General features: G+C 39.4%; 1 protein-coding gene across 6 annotated transcripts in view; it reads right to left on the bottom strand.

Annotated features, from left to right (window-relative positions):
- The window catches only part of ST8SIA1 (ST8 alpha-N-acetyl-neuraminide alpha-2,8-sialyltransferase 1), a 207,877-nt gene that overhangs the window by 125,485 nt on the left and 60,249 nt on the right, over positions 1 to 22,143 (bottom strand). For all 6 annotated transcript variants that reach the window (XR_010885786.1, XR_010885783.1, XR_010885781.1 and 3 more), the window contains exons 3-4: positions 17,326 to 17,435; positions 11,194 to 11,286 (exon numbers count right to left, since the gene is read on the bottom strand). Coding sequence is in view for 2 of the 6 variants with exons in the window: in XM_013947145.2 (XP_013802599.2) it covers positions 11,194 to 11,286; positions 17,326 to 17,435 (203 nt within the window). In the remaining 4 variants the exon portion in view is untranslated. The remainder of the gene's footprint in view (positions 1 to 11,193; positions 11,287 to 17,325; positions 17,436 to 22,143) is intronic.

Consider the following 22,143-nt stretch of genomic DNA (forward strand, 5'->3'; position numbering starts at 1 on the left):
CTGAAAGGAGCATAAACATTTAAAGCAAACTCCCCTGCTCCAGGACATGGCAATCTCATTTCCAATACTGCCACTCAGAAAGTAGTGAAGAGAGCTTGGGGGAAGCGTTCATCCAAATGACCTTGCACTCTTTGCTAACGTAAACCAGTAATAATAAAAAAAAGAAAAATTTTAACTATTGACTTGCCCATTCTCATAGCAACAGAAAATACAATCTAATTGTCCAGATGAGACAGAAATCTTAGCAGGGAAGGGAGAATATATAAACCACTTTATGTGCCTGGCCTGCTTTCCTTTGGGAGGAAAGCCTTCCATGATCAGCAATCTAATCCCTCTTACAAGCATACCAGAAGAGGAACTAAAATACATAACTACATCCCCCTATAGAGGTATGAAGAAAAATAAACCATTCAGCAGTTTATGCATACACCATATTAACCAACCTTCCTATGCACAAAATGACCTAGTAGTGAGTTACATCTGAAGGAAGGGCCTACCCAGCATCTTTATAGCTAAACATTTATCTAAACAAATAGGACAAAACCAATAATTTGACAGCTGTCAACTACCCAAAATTTCTACAGCAATAAACAAAAAAAGCAGCAAAATGCAAATGCCAATTGTTACAACTGGATTTGTTCCATTCGGAAAAGTGTTTCTCTACAAAATAAACTCAACTCTACTTGTAGGTGTACTTTCACTGAAAATTATTCTATTTCTATTATCATACCCAAAAGGCTGATCATGAAAAGTGTTATCTAACACTTAGAATGACTCATTTCTAGCAATTTAGCAGTATCCTGCTGTAAGAAATATACAGGAATTTTTTTAAGATTCTGACTCAAACCAATTGTCCTTCTAATCAGCTCAATTTTTGTTTATAAGAACCATTTTATGAGTCACAACCTCAAACTCGTAGATTTTTAAATTGCATATCCAGCTTAGGGTGACTCTAGCAGTTAGCAAATCATTTCAAGCAATGTGTCTATTTCCTGCGGATGTAGCAGGATCTTCTTTATGAGTGGACTGTTTAAGGGTCATATTAGGGAGTCCATTCGACTCTCTTCATGGCTAATGAAGTGCACTTAGGCACTGGCTAAGCCTACACAGCAAGTGTCTGTGATGATGGCACTGAGATGCCTACACATACTGGTACTAACCTAGTTAGCAGAGATAACCAATTTGGGGTCACACAGATATTCTGATTTCAGCACTAGCTAGCACCTAGCATGCCAGCTGGCTAGAACAGAACTAGCTCTGGTACCTAGAAAAGGTACCAACTGGAGAGCTGAAAACCTTCCAGTTAAAGACTGCACCAAATGGCTCAGCTTCTGCCTCCCAGCTACTGGCATCCTCTTAATATGCTTTCCAATGAAGTAACTTTCTTACGCTTCTTTCTCAAAGGACAGGCCACACTTCCAGGATTGATGGGCTAAAAGCAGGCAGAGAGGGCTGCTGGGACCACCTTGCAGCCTGGGAAGATGAGATTGTCCCATCCACATCCCTTGGGATTTTTCAGCTTGGAAGGCAAGTCCAGCCAAAGGCTCCATCAGCACAAGAGCCAAATCTCCCTGCTGAGAGAAAAATGAGGGTCAGGTTCTTGGCTGGTATAAAGTAATGAGGTGGGAGCTACAGTGATTTGTACCTGCAGAGAATCTATTCCCCTAAAGGGCTCCACAGTGGATTTTCTCTCCATTGGTTATTTCCTTTAGCTTTTACTCTAGGTTCTACCAATTCAGCCCCATATTTCTTACCCCATTCTCTTATATTGGGATAACTTAAAAATACATTAGCCTGAGCAGTTAGTTGCACAGAATTCCATACTCAGCTATCTGCACAAGTACTTCCTCTGTTTCTCTGGTGGGTTTTTAGCTTGAGATACTTGCAGAGATACTTGCTACGTTGCTAGCAGTTTCTAAACTACTTCTGTTCACATAAGCCCTTATCACTGCAACATAGATAAAACTGCAGAGAACACAGAAGCTGCAAAGGCAAACTCGATCTATTCAGAACACATGTATCTAAGCAAAATAGCTTCATGGACTTAGCCAGACACCTTATAGCCTTTTATAGCCAAGGAGGAAAAATTAAGATTTCTGTGATGCAACTCATGTTGTTTTCAGGCTGACATCTGAAGGATGTCATGAATCACAGCTCACAAAGAGCTGGTAAAACAGTTAAATTTGAAGCTGGTTCTGCCTCAGAATGCATCCATTCTCCTTTTTTATGCAAAATTTTCTACATTTGTATCAAAGTCTTTTCACCGAAATTCTCATTGAAATAATTGCCCAAAATGTTCATTGAGCAAAAAAAATGCTTTTGGTAATAAAAAATTAAATCCTTCCAGAAATTATGTGAATGGCAATATTACATTAATTGTCTGTGAAAACAATACCAGAATGTCAGCAAAAAAAAAAAAAAAAAAAACAGTTCAAATACTTTCATACTCGTAACAAATTCTGTCTGAAAATGCTTGGCCAGGTCTTGTCCCCCGCAATGTTTAGAGTGCAACAATAAACATGGCAAGGAGGCTTTTACAGTGCAAGCTCTTGCTGCCCAACCTAGCAGCAGGTTTCCTAGCTTCCCTGGCTGCCCAGGCTCAGACTCCTGAAGGACCTGCCGTGCAGCCCTGCAGCCTCTGCAGGACACCAGCAGCGCTGGAGCCTCGCAAGTCTGCACAAATCAGCACAGATTAACACAGGAATAAAACCACCAGCCTTCTCAGTTGGATTATCTCATTCCTAGCAATCCCCTCCACTGTTTAATGAGAAGACAGGCATTAATTAACCTCTCTGCCTCTGTGACACCTGTGCTTAACCTAAAGCTTTTGGCCCGTAGCTAAGCCCATATGGATAATTCTTACACTCCTGTGACTGTCTCCTGAATTTGGAGGCTTCCTTCGAAGTTTATGGCATCACACAGCTGCAGATGCCGTTAAAACCGAAAGTTATCTTTTAGAGATGGGAAAAACTGAAAAGGTGGGAATGTCACAATCTGACAGACCATAAAGAAGTTGCTTTCTGTGTTCTCAGTATTTAGATTGCAGGAAACCTTGTATCTTCATTTAAAAAAAAAGATACCTGTTTTTTCCAATCAATATCTGAAAAGCTCCAAGAGACGGGACAGTGGTAGAAAGATCTGAGTCAAAGCCACAGACTGCAATGAAAGATTAGTTACTGAAACAGGGATTAGGCACTTAGAAATCTTCTGGGATGCGGCCCCGAGCAAACAAGGGTTGCTCATACAAGAGCCTAAACTGCTTGATCCAGCAAAACCTTATGTATACAAGTTGACCCACAGACTTCAAAGATATTATTCATATACTTCAACATGAAGCAGGTACTCGGGTACACTATTCCACATACTGGCAATAGGATTGGACAGCTCTCATAACAAGCCCTACTGCAGGAATATAAGGAGGAAAAAATTAACTTACTTAAAGGAATTACTTGCTCAAGGACATATATAACTCTGCCATTTCACAAGCCTAATAATGGAAAATCAGACAGCTTGTTTTCTTTCTGTTTGGCAGTGTTGGCAGACTCTTCAATACAGTGGTCTTAAGAAGACAGCAGGAGGGAAGGAAAAAAAAAAAAAAGCAACATTTTTCCTTCAATGGTTTGCCAAGAAAATGAAAATGTGTGAGACAATGTGTTAATGAATATCAGCATATATGGGCAAGCACTGGTGATTCTGGTAAGACAAAAATTTGCAGTTAAAGTGCCTTTGTGATATAGATAATTATGATTATCACCAAAATCCCAGTTTAAAGTAGGAAATATCCAAATGCATGCATAAGATAATGCATCCTATGCCTCTCCAGTTCTGCAATAAAAACACATAAGAATTGAATGGTTAGGACAGAGTGTTTGCTATTATCTCAATAGTAGGACATTGACAATTCATGTTCGGTCATTGACCTAACACAGTATGGTTTTCTTCTGCAGAAATGCCACCTAGCCAATACCTCCCCAAATTTTTTGTATGCAGTTGGTTTTTCCTCCCTGAGTGGAGGATTGTACATTTGCTCCTTCTGAATAGCGTAGTTTATTTCAGAATGTTTCTCTAATTTTTCCACTTTAACTTTGAATTTTAACTGTTTCGAAAATGCTTGCAGTCCCACTTTATTTAGCATTGGCTACAGGTTTGCAGTGCAGCCTCTATTCCACCATCGTGACTACTGTCAGATCTACAACAGAGTTCCCTGGAGTCCTATTCCATTCCAGGGATAGGAACCACTACTATTAATAATTAATTAATTAATAACTACTATTAATAATAAGGAACCACTAGTAACTATTCTCCAAGTAGATTTTGAATATGTGTTCACATAACTTATGGATCTCATACGAGACAGAGGCAAAAAACTTACTGAATTCTGGATATATCACACATACTGCTTCACCCATATCAGTAAGGCCAGTACCAGAAGAATTTAGCTTGGTTTGGTGAAACTTGATCTTGACAACTACTGTCCATAACTTTTCACTTTGCTATCCTGTAGATTCTTACAAAGAGTTTATAGGAACTGAAGTTTCTTTAACTGGTTTACAGCTCCACACCTTTTCCATCTTTCCTCCTTTTAAATAGAGGCAGCTGTACATATGGGGCTTAATTCAGATGGATTAAATTCTTTAGGAATGTTTGATTAGGCTGTAAAAGATCCTGTCTCACATACCTCTTCCTACACAGCTTAGGATTTGTAAATCCCTGAAAAGTATGACTTTGCAGGGAAAGTCTGCAACTTCTCAAAGGAAATATCATCCAAATCTCATCTGCAAAATGTGGGGAAAATATGAAGTAGATTACTGTTACCACAAAGTCCTTGTAAATCCTTTTCTTTCTTCAAAATAGAATATAATCCTGCCCACACTGGAAATTAAGGAGACAGAGGGAGGAGAGAGAATAAAAGCCATTGATTTAAACAGGGCTTCTCAGAAAGTGAGAACAAACTGAGCTTTGGTTTGATGCATGGCTATAATATCATCAAACTGTCCTAATCAGAGCATGACTTTGTTACAACTGCACATGTTTCTATTCATCAGCTAATAAACTGCAATTGCTTCCCAGAAATTTTACCCCATTGCAGTTGGCAGAGATGTTCGCAGACTCTTGTAAAATAACATATAACTGGCAGTTCTGTAAAGTGAATGAAAACAAACATTCTTATCATTTTGGAGTGCTTCCCAAATAAATAATTGGAGGTCTATTCAAAAGTGGAAACCAAGAATGAAAGAAAATCCTGTATGTGAATTGCTTAGAGGATGGTGGATATGTGACTTCAGAGGGAAAGATCCTCTCTTCCCCTAGCTCTTAAAGAAAGGGCAAGATGACCAAAAGGCGTTTTCCTTCTATATTTCTTTTACTGTTTTTTTTCTTTCTTTTCTGATCTTTTTCAATGACCAAATTAAAATGCAACTACCTACAGAAGTAATATATCATTTTTAGATGGAGACATAAGAGAAATTATGATGTACCGTTTCCATGAGTTCCAGCAACAGGGTTTAGTGTTGTACATTCGTTTAACCAAAGATCAAGAAAGCTTTTATCAAATTAAATAACTGCCTCAGTTCAGTCTTTTTATTCCCAATGGCTTAAGCCAATTGGACTCAAAGCTGTCTTCAGGACTGGATCCAGGAAAGATTATTACCATGCACTAAGATGCAGGGAGAACTGGGAAGCAAATTTAATCCCACCCAAATTTCGTGGGAACCTAATAAACAACAGTGATATTCAATGGACATTTCAAAGGTTAAGGGGCAGAATTACTGCATTTGTTACTCTTCAGTATCATTCCTTCATTCTGTTTCAGTGAAAGAAACTGGATGTATCAAAAAAATTGTCAAACCTTACACAGATCAAAAAGTGAATTAATTTACTGCAAAAAAAATTATTCAGATTCAGTGATCGAAGTCCACACTAAGCTGCAGAGTGCAACAGCTGATCCTAAATCCAGTTCTTCACATTTCAGTCAGACTATTTCCATCAACAGTGTTATACAACTGTTGACTGACTCCACTCTAAAGACTTAAATAAAAACATCCACACTTCAAAGAGTGATCGATACCACCTCAAATAATCCCTCACTTATTTCTGTATTCATAGCAACAAGACACACTGTAGTAAAAATGCTGCAGTAGCAACAAATGGATCACCTACACCATTATCCTGCCTCTGACAGTAGCCAGTGCAGGCATTGCACAGAAATTTTCATAATGAATCCAACTATGGCAACCTCCAAGGCCCTAAAAGCACACAGAAATGACCCAGTCCTCAACCCAGTGAATTGATTTGATGAGGCGAGAGGATATTGAAAAGGGATGATAGAGCTCAGCCTCCGAGCTTGGCTCTGCAGGCACAAAGCTCCCCTCTCCAGGATTACAGCACTTCATCTGCTGCAGAGGAGAACTCAAGGTGGGGAAGGTCACCTTAGTTCACCACTCAGCACCAGGGCTCTCCTCTCATGCTAGAAGAGCAGCACTAGTCCACACTATTCCCCTACCATGGACTAGTCCACTTTCCAGTAAGGAGGGCTCAGGCACCAGGGGAGTCTGAGCTCTCCCTTTGGGCCAGAGTAGAAGCAGGGAGAAGTTTCTCCAGGGGAAGCAGCAGATCTCATTACTCATTGTGTAGCGAGGCTCGCAAGGGCAGTGACTGATGTCCCAGTTCACAATCTGCTCTGCTCCTCGAGCTGACGACAGCAGCAGCCCACCAAGCAGCTGCACTGCTGTCTGCTCTTGTTAAGGTGCAAACTATGTTCTTTCAGGCACCATCGACACTTACAAAATGCAGCACCCTGGAAAGGAGAAAGTTGAAAAGATTCACACAATTCAACTGATTATTGGATTACATCTCAAAGACAGCATCAGTAAGTGTGTGTTACATACCTCAGGGGCTTTTGCTAGTTTTAATAATGCTGAATTATGGTAACTAAAAAATGCTATCATATTCATCATGCCACTTGCTAATGAGATTATTCCTACACAGGCCACAGACACACAGACAGCTTGTGGATAAAATACTCACCAACAAACATCAGTAGATCTGAAACCTATTCAATAGAAACCATCTATCTGGAGTACAATATCCATATTAACAATGATATATGTCTGCATAGGTTAGACAGAGTAAGCAGATATGACAGCTAGAAAGGAAAATTATTAACCTCCCCAGCATTTGTTTCCAGATGTAGTTAAAAGTTTAGACAGAAGGTAAAAGGGCATTATTATGCTATACTTGCAAAAATTGTTGAAGATAGTAAGAAACCATTCAAAATATATTTGCTAGAGTTTGCTTCTTTAAGTTGCCCAGAGTAAGTGACTTCAGAAACATGTAATATCCACATCGTAAATAGCAACTCTTTGTATCACTTTGATCAATGACAAAAGATTTTGACGAAGATCACTACTATCTACTTAAGCCTTTTTGTGTCCATGTGTGATCCATTGACAAGTCACTTTTCACAGTAGCAGACAAGTGCTCAGAATACAAAAACAATTGTCATAAATGATATTACCTAACAGCCTTGTTGAATTTTTCATAGAGCCTAAGAACAGCTATACTCACATCACAGTTCTAGCTACTATGCAGCCTCCTTCCTAGCAGTGACTTGTAGCAGTTATTCATGGAAAGAATATAAGACCCAGAACAAATACTGAATAATCTACTCTAGATACAATGTCTTGGCTCCTAGTCATTGGAGGGGGCGGGGAAGAAGCTATATAGAAAACAAATTTGTTTAATGCCCACAAAATAGTTCCTTACAGATAAGGACAAGTTGACTAGGGTGGTAGGGGAATGAACTTGAAATGCCAAGGATGCCAACCTGTTTGCAGTCCTCAGTTTGATTAAAGTGATGGGGTGGGGGTTGTGGTACCCCCACAGTCATTTCAATCCAAATTATATCCTTAAAGCAAGGCTCATCAGGGAAGTAAGTTCACGCTGTAAAGTGGCAAAAGAAGTTTTACACAGGTGCAAAGGACTGTCACTTCCAATATTAACTGAAGTAAGACTCTTGTGAAACGTCGTGGGCAAAAAAAGAAATTAGGGCATTCATCACAAGTCCTCTTAGTCTGCCAGGGAAATTTCTATCATACTGCCTCTATTGTCAGTACTCCTGTATTATATGAAGCAAAGTTTCTACCCTAGTTGGAAATTTCTCATCACTTTTCAAACCCAATTGAGAATAGAGCACAATATTTTACAAGTGAAAACTGCTCTATCTGCACAGTCATATTTCCTGGTGAAAACTGAGTAGGAACTTTTAGGAACTTGATCTTTAATTCTTTTATTATTATCTGCTGCTCAGAGGTTTGCAAAAGGCAATATTTAAAAGGTATCATTAAAGTCAATGTATTCCCAGACACAATAAGTACTAAAATCTTGACTCCCTTGTTGTATTCCTGTTACATTTGCAAATTGGCTCTAGACGGAATGTCTAGAAGGAAACAATGGTAGCTCAGATACCACTGTGCAATAGTTACTGGCAACAATTTTGTTTTCCAAAGGCAACCACTCCAGTCTTAAAACATCACAGAAAATTGCCTCCGCATCCCTGGTAAAAAATCCTTGTCCTGTCCAATATGCCTAATCGTAAATTATCTGGTAAGGATAAATCTTTTAGAAGTGATGAATGGTATTGCAGGACCAATTCACTAAATCTGCCATAACACACTTGAGAGATAATTGAGATGTCAGGCCTCATCAGTATCAACCTACTTAAAGCAAGGACATGAGGAGAGTGGAAGAATGATAATCAGTAATACCATTATGTGAAGCTAGTTAACTTATAGCTTAGAAACAGATTCGTATCAGTCACCAATCTGAAAGTCCTTGAATATTGTGGTCGCCTGACTTACAAGCAGTCTTAATTCTTTAAAAAGCTTCTTTTCATAGAAATGGATTATTTGTTGAGAGAGTAGTCATCTTTCTTGGTATTTTAACTTCCAAGCTTGCACCTTTTTCTCTTATATGTTCACGTCTGACTCCAGCTTAACTTGCAGGAGGTAAAAAAAATGAGGTTGGAAAGCATACAGGAAAGGTCAATAAAATACTATAATTCACGCTTCTTTGCTGAAATAGAAACTGGACAAAGTCTTAAACAAAAACAGAAAAAACAAACAAACAAAAAAACTCTTTATGACCAGGCAGAGGAAGCAGAGTGTCAGATCGCTCAATAGCTCCAAGCCTAAGAGGAGGTTTCTGACAGTTTTCAGCACTATGAATTTGTTCTCTGTCTCAATAATTGGCCATATATGTCCTTATCTAATCAACATACACGCATACACACCCCATAGTACTTTCTCGTCAAAGCTCTTGTATCACAGTTGATCATCCACTCGTGAAAACTGATTTTGCAAACAAGCTCATTTCCTGTCCTGTTTTCGTCCCTTCCTCGCTTGCTCTTTTTGCATTTCCCTCGCCACCAACTCCTTCGAGATCCAACTCACAGCAAGTATCTTCTCACTCTCTTCATCTGCTTCTTCAACCATATGCTCACTCTCATCTTTTCCTCCTTGCTGAATGATTCCATAGTCTCTCTAGTCTAGCTCCAAAGTCTTCCTCTAACATCACTGAAATGTTTTTCCCTTTTCCTCTTCTGTTCAAAAATGTTAAGTGAGTAAGCAAGTGAGTGAGTTATTACTCCTTTGGAATTACCCCTTTTCTATTCTAGGCTTTGAAAGGGGGTAGGGGGGGAAGGAGAGATCCTTGAGTTTAATAATCCTCTGCCTCGACAACTGTAACATCCTTCATAAGCTTCATATTTCCCACTACTCCTCTTCATTTTATCCAAAATGCCACAGCCAAATGAATCTTCTTTCCCTGATGTGATGTTCTGACCATTTCATCCCACTTTTTAAATGCCTGCATTAGCTCCATACTTTCCACAGAATTTCCAAATTCCCCATCTTCAGTCCCACTGCTCTGAGCAGATCCCTCTTCTCGCTTGTCACCCGGCACTATCCTCTGTCGACCCTTCGCCCTGCCAATGATGCCTGTTTTGCTTTGCTCTTATCCCACAAGCACATCTGTCTGTGCCTTCTCCTGTTCAGACACCCTCTGCTTGGAATCAGCTCTTGAAGTTGATTATTCCTCCATTTCCCTCTTGCTCTCCCTCTCTTTTCCACTCTGTCAAAGACCACCATATAACCCATTTTTTCCACACACAAAACTAGAGAACCCTTCAAATTCTGAGAGAGAGGAAAAACATTCAATTAAATTTAAATATCAAGAAATATCTGTTTCCATGTCTATTTTGTGCCTTTCTTCTCTTTCTTTTATTCATTTTATTCCCCTGCTTTTCTTCCCTTTCACAATCCTTCATCTCCTAGCACCTGCATTACACTTCTTTCATGCCTAATCATTTCCTGTTCATTCACTCAGTTTATGCCTTTTCTCTACGTTTTTCAGTGAGCATAGCAGGTTACTACCAGATTTTATTCTGTCTGCGAACAGCCTACCACATCCCAGGTGATAAACAAATAACATAGCAATTAAAATTCAGCAAGGCAAAACCAGAGAGATGGCGTTGACATTTTTTGTTTGTTTGTTTCTTCCCCTCTCTCATCAGCTACTGACATTTAGAAAAATTCAACCAACTCTAATAAACAAAAAAATTTTATCCCAGTTTCCTAAGAAAGCAAGGCTTGTATGATCACAACCTGTCAATCAGTCCTCTCCTAATAACTTTTGAACCTGTAAGCCAATATCAAACACAGTATCAAGAAAACAAGAGTTTCACAGAAATTATCAGCATCTGTAGTAAAGGAAAGGGGATTATAACAGAGTACCTTAAATCACTGTGGGACCAGCAGCCAGCTGTCCAGCCAGCAGAGAAGTTTGGGCCACCCATCAGCATACGCCTAGCTCACAACTAGCCAAAGCACGTTCTGGTGCACGCCTAGCCATACAGACACAGGGAGGGAGCTGGAAGCACCAGCGAGAGAATGGTAGAAGAAAAACTTTTAAAAAGCCAGGCTTCATTAGTTTCTCTGCTTACAGTGAAAGGATCAATCGGAGTTTTAGTCTCCATTTATTTCACCTAACTGCAACCTACTACTTATTTCATCTTTTCCAGGATCAGAACATTGTTCATTGTAAAAAACAGAACATGATGCACTAATATCTACAATACAGAGAAAACATTTTCTTTTTTGTTTTCCCTGTTCAGAGAAAAAACAACACATTCTCTACCTTTTCTGAATTATACTGGGATTTGCAGTCACCAGCTGGGTTTTGGATCCAACATCCTTACTGTATTCACTGGATAGAGGAGGAAGGTTGCACCTGCAGACAGAAAGACATTTAAGATTTTAAATGACATTCAGGATTGACAGGCTTCAACCTCAGGCTTTTTTAAGTCTAAATTTGCAGTTTTCATAAAAAGCCAAGCAAGCTGACTGAGAATGTAAACAGTACTATATAAATACTCGACCAAGCCACAGATGGTCCCTCTATAAGCACAATTGGACTTTTTTTTTTTTTTTTACCAGATTGTGAAGAAATACATGAATAAACCGTTTTGTAGAGATGATCCTACCTAACTATGAAGCAAAAAGGAAACCACAGACCTGGCATTTCTGCCAGGCTGTTAGGCTGACAAGCTGTGGAAGTAAGAGGGCATTACTATAAAAAGCAACAACTTCTCTCAAATTCCTTTAAAGTTTTGTTTTTCAGTCTGTTTCATCTTGTAAACTAGTATCAGGCTCCAGTAGGCTATCACCCTGTAGTATTATAAGCATTATGTATTTTCTTGCAAGCAATGGGCTACTGGAATATTTAATATTACATCGCGGGGTATCTTCAGTGCACCACAATTTATCAAGAAACACAGATAGAGAAAAATTTTAAGTGGCTCTTTAAATATCTGTATTTCAGCTCCTCTCACAGTCTTGTTCTGGTGGGCAAGGTGATAACATTAAAAAGACAAAGAGACTAAGCAGATCTACTTTGGAAAGTAGAGAGACAAGAGCCAGGAAAACAGAAGTAGAGGGAAACTTCTATAAAATGAACAAGCCTAAATGCTCCAAAGCAAATATGTAGGAGAAGGAGCAAGGAGTGGTAGATAATGTACAAAATACATTCGAACAGTATCCAATCCCATGCACAGCCACAGCAATTAAGGTCAGGAGAAATCTACCCTTTCTATAGAAATTACACCAAAAATGAGTGTCAAAACAATTGTTTTCATTTCAAATCTGACCAACTTTTTAAATCAAAGATATGAAAAATATTTTTAATGCTCAAAGAGCAAAAATGAAACCAAGATTTTCAGAGAAAAGTAAATGTTCATAATTTTTCCATGAAAAAGATTTGAGATTTTTTGCCAAAAATATTTTTTCAGCTCAACCATAACCTCCAATTTTTAAGTATAAACATCAAATCAAAAAAAAAAAATCTTGTATTATCCAACCAGCTTTGCATGCAATGATTTCACTGTTTTTCTGCAGCACACTTAAAAAAAGGCAGCCTGGAGAATCAGAGCATGACACAAGGACAGACGAGGGGCACACGCAGGTGCAAGCGCCTGGCTTTTTCTGCTCCCATGGAGAGCACGTGCTCAGCAAAAGGCGCAAGCCAAGCAGGGAGCCAAACAGCCCCTGCTTGCTTGAAGCTATGCAGACAACTACACCCAACCCACTGACTACAAGGCCCCAGTATTCAACAAGGGCAGGCAGCGGTGCAGAGCGTGGTTATTTGGTATTCAGTACTTCTCCTCCTGTTACCAGGGCGACACAGGTTTCTCTGCTGCAGGTCTCACTCCTGTGCAAATCCACCTCATTTTTCGCCCCAGCTTCTCCACTAAACTCTCTTTAGTGCTCCTCCTCTGGGCAGCCAGCGTTCAGAGGCTGGCCGGCTCACTAAATCAACATTTCAGCGCACGTCTTCCAGGGTCAGTAATGAAACCCTCGAGTCCAGCAACAACGACTTGCTCATCCTATTTCTTTTCTATATCCTATTCAGATGGCACGAGGCCCATTAACTACACTAGTAAGGAGTGGGAAAGTGAGCTCCAGTTCAGTTTCGATGCGGTCTCCAGGGCTCCTGCTCTTGCGTTGGCTGCCTTACGCTTCTGCTGTGCTGTGAAAATCAGTCTCCTGATACGGAAAGCCATTACTTGCCTAGCAGTTGCTGTCTTTGACAGTATTTTCCCTAACTCATTGAGTGAACGGTTCCACACACTTGGGACAGCAGAGTGCAGCAAATGAGCTTTTTAAAGTTCGGACTGCACCTCCCCAAACTATGGTTTTGTGCAATGGCAGTGCCTGGAGAGGGTACTACTGTGCACATAATATACTCCTTGCAATTTTTATTAATGCAAAACATCCCAATTCCCTAAGAAAAAAACATTTGCATGGGTTTGCATACAGTCAAATACCAGCTATCAAAACCATATTCTTAAATTCACATCCAAGTGCTAAGAAAACACCAAGAGAAGGACAGCAAAGTGCTTTGTATATGGAACACAGATGAACTCACCCATGTTCACTAAGAAGAATAAAAGCTTTCTCCTTTTCATGACTATATTTGTTAAGGCGTGCATGAAAGCATTGAGATCTCAGTTGGCGAACAGCTTCTAGTTTGGCCTACCACAATTTAAAAGAAGCTAGATAACTTAAAACGAAGTCAGACAACAGGAATCAAAATAAGAGGTTTCAGAAAATACAGTCACTGAAGAAAGACTAGAAGCATATGGAAAGTTTAATTCTCAGAAAGAATGATAAAAATCTAAAAAAAGTGAGAAAGGTTTTCATTAAAACTAAAAAAAAAAAAAAACACCAAACAAAAAAAACAATGGTTAGTTGTTCCCCACATCTGTGCTGGGTAGGATACAAATTAATCAGATTAATACTATTTGGAAAGGTTGTCAAATTTCTCTCAGCAGCAGTTTTCAATGGCAAGTCAAACAAATATTTGTGAAGCAAGATATATATATATAGGTGATCTTGCCTCAGAGCAGAGAGATGGAATAGATGACCTCCACCAGTATACGATTTTATGGTCTCCAATTTGAATAAACACAAACTTACAGGGCAAGCTTTTAAGAAGCCATTTTCAATTGACGCCTACTTAAAAGCAATGTGAAGGACTGAGATCTCACCAGTTTTCACAATCTGAACATCTGAATAATGAAATTTCTTTCACAGACTAGTCCCAGATGCATTATTTAAACTGATCTAATTCATTTCCATCAGTAAATTTCATTCCCAGCTTGTTCTGCATGAAATATTAAGAAATGCCCAAAGTATCCAGCAGGGAAACCAGCTGGTCAAGGAACCTCTTGGCTTTTCAGATAATTTTCTTAACCTGGTCAGCCGAGTGCTCACTGCTATGCAAATGAGAAAAACACCAACAAGCAAAAGAGTCATTCTAAGGAACATATATTTTTAATTGTCTTACTCTGGCTGCTGGTACTGAGGAGCAAGCATGTGAATGTGTGAGAAAGAAGGAAGTACCAGAACAACATTTAAAGCCAGCATTTTTTACATGAATGGAATGGGAAGAGTGAAACATATCAGTCTTATGTATCTCCTTGCTCAGTCCCAAACTTTAGTGGGGGAGAAAATTAATGAACACAGCAGTCCATGTGCACCTTTTTTTTTTTTTTTTTTTTTTTTTTACATCTGAGACCTTTCAGCTCAACAGGTAGCAACAACTGCAAGAGTGAACTGAAAGGAAACTTCACAGGGCAGCAACAGCTCTTCTGGGTTTGGTCCAGGGAGAAGTCCATGTCCCACAGAGAAAACAGGCAATTTGGCTGGGCAATCGCATGTTCATTTGGTAGATTGTTATGCAGTTACCTATTTTAGAATATATTATGCATGTACAGTAAACACACAGTTTAATCTGCCTTGTCTGGAAGTAAAAGGGACTAACCTGAATTTTTAATGTCCTTTTTCCAACATTCATTTTTATTCCTTTGTGGCAGCTGTGCCAGTGTCACGGCAATAACTACATATGGCAAATGGAAGCAATGTTTCTCTGGATACCCCCCAAAGCAGCACTGTATTTAACAGCCCAGCTTTGCCTGGGCTGGTATGACTACATAGCATGGCACAGCACAACTAAAAGATAACAGCTTGGCTTCTTCAAACCAGGCTAGCCTCATTAGGATAGTGAGCTACCAAGACCTGCTGCCAGACAATTCAAACATAAGGACAGGCTGCTTCCAGTTTTGGAACAAACTCAATAGCCAACAGGTCAGAGACCTCCCCTTCCCCTCCCCCCCCCACTTTTTTACAGTGGAAAAGAACCCTCTCTGCGGGAGATCTGGCCACTGGGGAAAGAGAAGAACTATAAGGTATAGAAATATTTCTTCACAATCTAATGCTAAGAAAATGGGATTCCTCTGTTTCCCACTCTTCTGTCAAAATACGGACAAAAACACCTCTTTGGGTTTAGTACCCAGCATTTTGCTCTTTAAGTATTTGCAGGAAGGGCAAATCAAAAATTTTACTTAAAACTGAGAATTACAAATCTAAAAAAGGACCTGGTGTCAGGAGAACAGCCTATTATAACCACACTAACTAAACATATAGACCATGTGGCCAAGCACCTTTTGCATTGCATATGTAGTGTGCTATGCCTTAGAGGCTGAAAATTGCTGCTCTTTTATTCTATATGTTGGTACAACTGTGTTTGGAGATGATGTTCAAAACAGGATGAGTTTAAACTCATTAATTAACCTTAGTGATTACAATATATCAGAGAAGATAGCTGCAATCTTATGACAGGGCTTATGGAAATACACTTAAGTGAAATCAGAAACAATGTGAATGGAAGAAAAGAGCAATGGCAAAAGCTGGCATGGTATTTTACAGTGCAGAAATACTTTAAAGATACCACACACATTTCTTAAGAGCAAATGAAAGACGTTACGCAAGTCATTAGTGTGCTTTTTCACTCTCAGCTCTCAGATTATAGAAATCAGATTTAGAAAAGATCTACTAAATCCTATCTTCCACATGCTGTAAAAATATTTTCTCCCAGTGGTATAATAGCTTCTACTCAAAAGAACTGAAACATTTTTCATAAATACGACTGCATATGATTAATACAATACAGCCTGCAGACAGCTATTGAGATTTTGCAGGATTTTCCCTATTGCTTCTTTCCAATTCAAAGTAAGTTCTGTACAGACGATGGCTGGCTTACCCTCCCTGGAGAGGAAAATGATTTTTCTGAACAAGCTACAAGAGCTGCTTTAAAAAAAAAGTTTCTATTGTTTTTGTAACTGATTGCTCCTACAGTATTTCAATTTTCCACTGCATCTAGATAACATTACCATGATATATCCTGGAGTTTCTTATACTTGGTCTCCGGAACACCTAAGGAGTTTCACAGTAAAGGCAATCAGCTCACTGAGTCCCTCCTCCTGTGCTTACATCTTCTCTTCAGTGCATGTTTTAAGTATATGTTTCCATTGTCTTCAGTTTGCCATATTTCTTTGCTTTAAGACTGAGGACATTTTGGTCTTCAAGATGTAAACCAGAAATCATGGTAAAGCTGTTTGGTTTTGAGTAAATTTGTATGGTTTTACAATAAGCAATCAAAATCTAATAAGGGGACTTTCTAAAGTGGTTAGAATTATGCATCTATTTCAAATCCCTAAGAAACTCCATATCTCATCTTTTGGGGATCATTCCTCCAATCTTCTCCCCCACTATGTTGTTCTTGTTCATGTTGAACAAAAAGGAATTAATTTCTAGATCTAGAAAGTGCCAAATTCAGTCAAGAAAGCACTATCTGGTTCAACATCCTGCTTGACAGATTCTAATAATTTCAGAACGGCAAGGATGAAAGGGAATGTGAGGAATTCAAAGAAAACAGTATTAAGGAAAAAGGTTTGGCCTTTCTTCAGTCAGTCAGAAATTATCTTGAGGGAGGAAAAACATGGAAACATTTTAACTTGTTCCAACTTACTTCTTAAGTCTCGGCCTATAAATCAGTACTTCCTCATCCTGAGCTTAATGGGTGTCAGATGATGGTATTTAGAGTTCTAGAGGACAGAGTACATCACAGGATGAGACCCTGTCTAATACTGCGTAATTAAAAAGAAAAGTAGCTTTCAATTCCCTTTCCCTGACATTGTTTGTACACTCTGGCACAACCTTAATGCATCCATCGGCAGATTTCCCCACAATGCACACATTTGCAGAAGCCAGTCAAACCTGTCCCAAATCACTTGTGTAAAGCATCCTGCAAAGGCCAGAGAAAAAAAAAAGCAAGGCAAATTATAATTGATTAATCACAACTGAATAGCTATGAAAAGTGAGAGACTTAGCAGGGGGAAGGGACAGTGTGTCATTGAGGTTTCTGTCTTACCGCATGACAAAATCTGCTTGATCTATTTGTTTGCCACAGCCACTCTTTTTCAGAATCCCACCGTTCCCCACCACGGAGCACATCTTCAATGGCAGCTGCAAGGGTGTAGCCTAGCAACAGAAAACAAGGGCGGTTTTAATCGAGGAGAACGCATATGATCTTTGTAACAACTGCTCCTGGAGAACCTAGGGGGCTGGCAAGGCTATCAACATGAGGGAAGAAAAGGGAGAATTAGAAGCTAAGAAAAAAAGTATAGAAATTAGCAGATATGCAGAAATAGGACCATTCTTATCCCCGTTCCCCAAACCAGAATGCAACAAATAGGTAACGTAAAGATAACGATATTTCTGTAGAAGCAAAACTGCATATTTATAATGTCCTGATGCACATACTGACCAAGACACGCAGTAAGAATGTACCTTTTACTGAAGTTGCAAGGACACATGGGAAAAATATAAAAAAGACTGGAAGAAAAAAACCCATGAAAGTCACCTTCTTGAGCTCATATACAGAAGACAACTCCAGGGAAGGAAGGCAGGCAGGCAGACACAAGGAACGATATGATCACAGCAGGTTACCGGGAGTCAGGAGTCACCCTGGCTCTCTTTACGGTTCTGTTGCTGGGACTGGTCACTCTGAAGCCTTAGGCAAAGACATTCAGAGCTTGATAGCAGCTGTCCAGACATAGCATAAATTAAAATAGGATCATTTTAATTGTACAGGAGCCTTTGTAGCAGTTTAGCAGGGCACCAAGGTGCAAGGTCAAATTGCCATGCCATTGGAGGTCAATACTGCATCAATACAGTAATATATTAGATTTTTATAGTCTTCTTCATTCCAGAGGATCTCAAAACTACATGTGGGACATTTTCCTGTCAGCCCCTGAGTTGTTCACCTATAGAAAGGTTGGGACAGTCCTTTAAACAGCACACAGTAGTCCCATACATCAGTGTAGCCCAGCATGTTAATAAAAAAAAAAAAAAAAAAAAAAAAAATGAAAAGGCATGGGAATTCAAAGTAGCGTGATACTGTTATGAGAACAGAATGTGTCTACAATACCAAGGTTAATATTCTCCTCATGCAAAATTTGTGCAGGGATTTTTTTATTTATCAAACCTGCCAAGACCTGACTTTGCAGTAGAGACAGAAGTTATTGCGTCAGCCTACGAGAACGCAAATGCCACAGTGACAGGCTGCAGCATCACAAAGCAATTATTCTCTCCTGGAGGACAAGTTAGAAAGGTGGCAACACTTATTCTCACTTAAATATTGCAAGACATGTACAGAGCAACATCTAACATTACATAATATATTCACCAGACATTACAACAGTGTACATAGTCCAGAAAACAGACTCAGTGTTACAGCATGAACTCCGTATTTGTTAGGACTTCTTTGTCATATTGTCAGATTTCTTTTCTTCCTTACACTTAGCTGGGTTTTATTTTTATTTCTTTCCTCAGCTAACTGGGGTCTATTTAGCTGGTATAAAGCCACAACCCAGAAATGAATTAATCCATTTTGCATATCTTAATCCTGGACTAACATATGCTAAGGTAGAAAAATCAGTTTTAGTTTCCTGTGGCCCAGCTACTGCTAGGAACCTAATGATAGCACAGTGGAGCAATACTGAGTATGCAACTGCACCCTTGTTCTACATCTGCCTTCTCAAGAACATTTTTTAATTTACACATTTATTGAACTAGGACTGTATCTTGAAATTCAAAGGACATCTCATTTCAGAGGTGACCCTGACCAAATGAGAGCCCACAGGCTCACTAAGGGAAAAAAAATGGGAGGAAAAGCAGAAGAGAAATAAATTTTATAAATAACTGTGCCTTTCTTATTCAAGGTATCTCAGAGCCCCTTCCAAGACAGCTAGTTATGTGACAACAAGACTGTGACAAATCACAGACAAAGGCAGCAGCCATTAACTCTTATACTTAAGAATGTGGATGTTCTGTCATGCAACTCCCGTGGCTTTGGTACATGTTGAATGGCTTTAGCCCCCTAAAATAAACATTTAGGAGTTACTAAATGATTAAAAATTCTGTAGGCTGCAGACAACATTAGACATTACTTGAAATGAACTGCTGTCCTTCAGGGGAGAGCTATCTCCTGTTGTGCTTAAAGGTGACAATATTAGTTTTCATTTGCATACAAACACTTTTATTTCCAAAAGCACATGAAGCTTTGAAACTCCTGCCCAAAAGGAGCCCAAGAAACATAAGGACAAGATCAGGGCTGATAGGGTGATTTGGGGGAACCAAAGGAAGGTCAAAAGGGGAAAAAGAGGGGGAAAAAAAAAAAAACAACACAGCTGTGGTTGTCTCTCTGCCTAACCTACAAAGAAATCCACTCCCACCAAGGCGGTAGGGAGGAAAGCCAGGCTGAACACAGTTCCCCCTGCAAACCCACCATGCCCACAAAAACCCACGCTTTAGCCACCCTGCGCAAAGTACTGAAAATTCTGGACACTGCACAGACACTGGACAGAGTTTACAGGGTCTTGTTTAGCTTAAAGTGTTCAACTGATGCAGCTTCCAGAAGGCGTATCATACTTACAACAAGCTTGGTATAGACATCATGCAAAACCTCTCACTCCAGGATGTAATTGGGGCGGGGGGGGGGGGGAGGGGGGGAGGTTGTAAAGGCCTAAGGATTACGTGTCCCTGCTGTTTGGAGGTATTTCAGCTGCTTTTAGCTTAATGAAGAGTAATTACTTAAGACGCCCTAGAGAAACCTGTATTTGTTATCTTACACATGACTTTCTTTCAAACGCTTAAATTACAGATCAGTATTATTGCTCAGTCTGCCAGGGCCTTCCAGGAACACTGCTTTGAGCCTGTTTGTGCAATCAAACCATCCGGTCATACACAAATTACACAAGTCCCAAACTCAAGTGTTGCCCATAAGCAAGTATGAAACACATGGTTCCTTTGTCTCTCTGCAAAAGGCAAGGGTATTTTCCGCCTTCCGAGAAACAGGCTACTGGGCTTTGAAACCGTCAGGACATCACCATCCTGTAACCTACTTAGCAGCAGCAGACCCGACCACTGCCGGACGCTGGTGCGGGTGGCATCCTTCCCTCCCCTCCACAGCTGAAGGATGCTCACGGGATGGAGAGCATGGACAACGGCACTCAGACTCACTCTGAGAGTTTTAGCACAAGGCTAAAATGCTGCGGGCTTTACCCATTTCCTCTGCAACTTCCCATAAGCATTCAGCTCATTCCTTCCTTTAGGCTACCCATAATATGAGGTGCAGGCAGCTTAAACAAAATTGCAACATAACTAACCAGAAGGAAGCTCCAGCCCTAACAGGCAGTAGGACTACCTGGCTCATCGCTCTCTTTCCACACCGCTACTGTGCTTTTGGCACGTTTCCCTGTACCCCCTTGCTACTCATACCACTGGCACGTCAGGGAGATGGTATGTCTCCGTGCAGCTTTCCAGCCACCCCTCCCTTTCACCATTTCTGCTACCAGGAGCTCTGTACATCCCTGGGGATAAGCAGAGTGCCTGGCGAGTAGCAACAGAGAATTATGCACGTCAGTCTGTGCATCTCAGGTTGAACTTAATATTAAATTAACTGTCCAAAGCTGGAGGTTGCCATCTTCTTTCTAAAGGTGGGAAACATTGAAGATGGACACCACTCATTAATGATTTGGGTTTTTAACTTCTGTCAAGTGATCTTTTGGCATCTTTACTGTTTGATGATCTGTTTGGATTTTTTGAACGCTATATTGGGGTTGAAGGGTTAGAACAATAACACAGCTTGCTTGAAAATTTAAACAGTTTTTACCTTTTTGTAAAATAATTTTGGGCATTACTTGAAATTTCAGGAGGAGACTGTTTTCAATCAAAACTGTGATTTTTTTTTTAAATGATGGTGCTGTTTAGAGAGAATGCTATATAGTAAAACCAAGTTTTCTTGTAGGTTCATATTACTGACAAAATATGTTTCACAGGACTTATAAAAATCTTCTAACACTTTCCCTCTTTATCTTCCAGAGTGTAACTCTTTGTTAAGCAAATTTTGAGTTCTTAGTTAACATCATATAGTGGGGACCCAACAGTCATTTATGTTAAATGATCACAAAAAGTTCAGTTACTTTTCTCCTTAGAACTGGAAAGTGGCCTGACAAATGCTTGCTTTGGAATCTAAAGCTGTAATAAAAGTATTTCTATTAATATTAGCTTCCTGAAGCTGTGCAGTTATTTTCACTGTCATTTTGTTAGCACATTTGTTATTCTCCTCATTAATAAAATTTTATTGAACAGCCAGAGTCTTGTGGGTGGACTAGAAAAAACAGTACAGCATCGGTTTATCTAGCTTAATAGAAAAAATGTAAAAATAAGTGACCAACCCACACCCATTTTTAAGCAGTCATTAAAACAGAATTTGCTAATACTGTTAACTAAAAAAAACCTTGCGTATTGGGAATAAGCTGTATGAATTCCCTTTAGAAGTAAGTTAAAAAAAAAAAAGATTTCATAAGATCTTTTTTAAAAAGTTATCTTTTCAAACAAACCTAAGATAGAAAGGCCCCATTTTTGCCTTATTTTCCCTGGTTCAAAACTATGAAACTCCACAGATAATCAATGAAGATGTTCTAGTTCATATTTATGTAAATGAGAGAAGGATCTCCACATCCTCCTATGAATTCAATGACAAGTGAGTACACAAAGCAATAGATTAAAGACTCCCAATTGAATATGGGATTAATTTAACAAAGCATCTATCCAGCAATTCACTGATTAGTTTCATCATTCATCTAAGCAGAAATAAATCATTGTCATCAGTTTAAAGAACATT

This window comes from Apteryx mantelli, chromosome 1 (assembly GCF_036417845.1).
Source record: "Apteryx mantelli isolate bAptMan1 chromosome 1, bAptMan1.hap1, whole genome shotgun sequence".
Classification (NCBI taxonomy): domain Eukaryota; kingdom Metazoa; phylum Chordata; class Aves; order Apterygiformes; family Apterygidae; genus Apteryx; species Apteryx mantelli.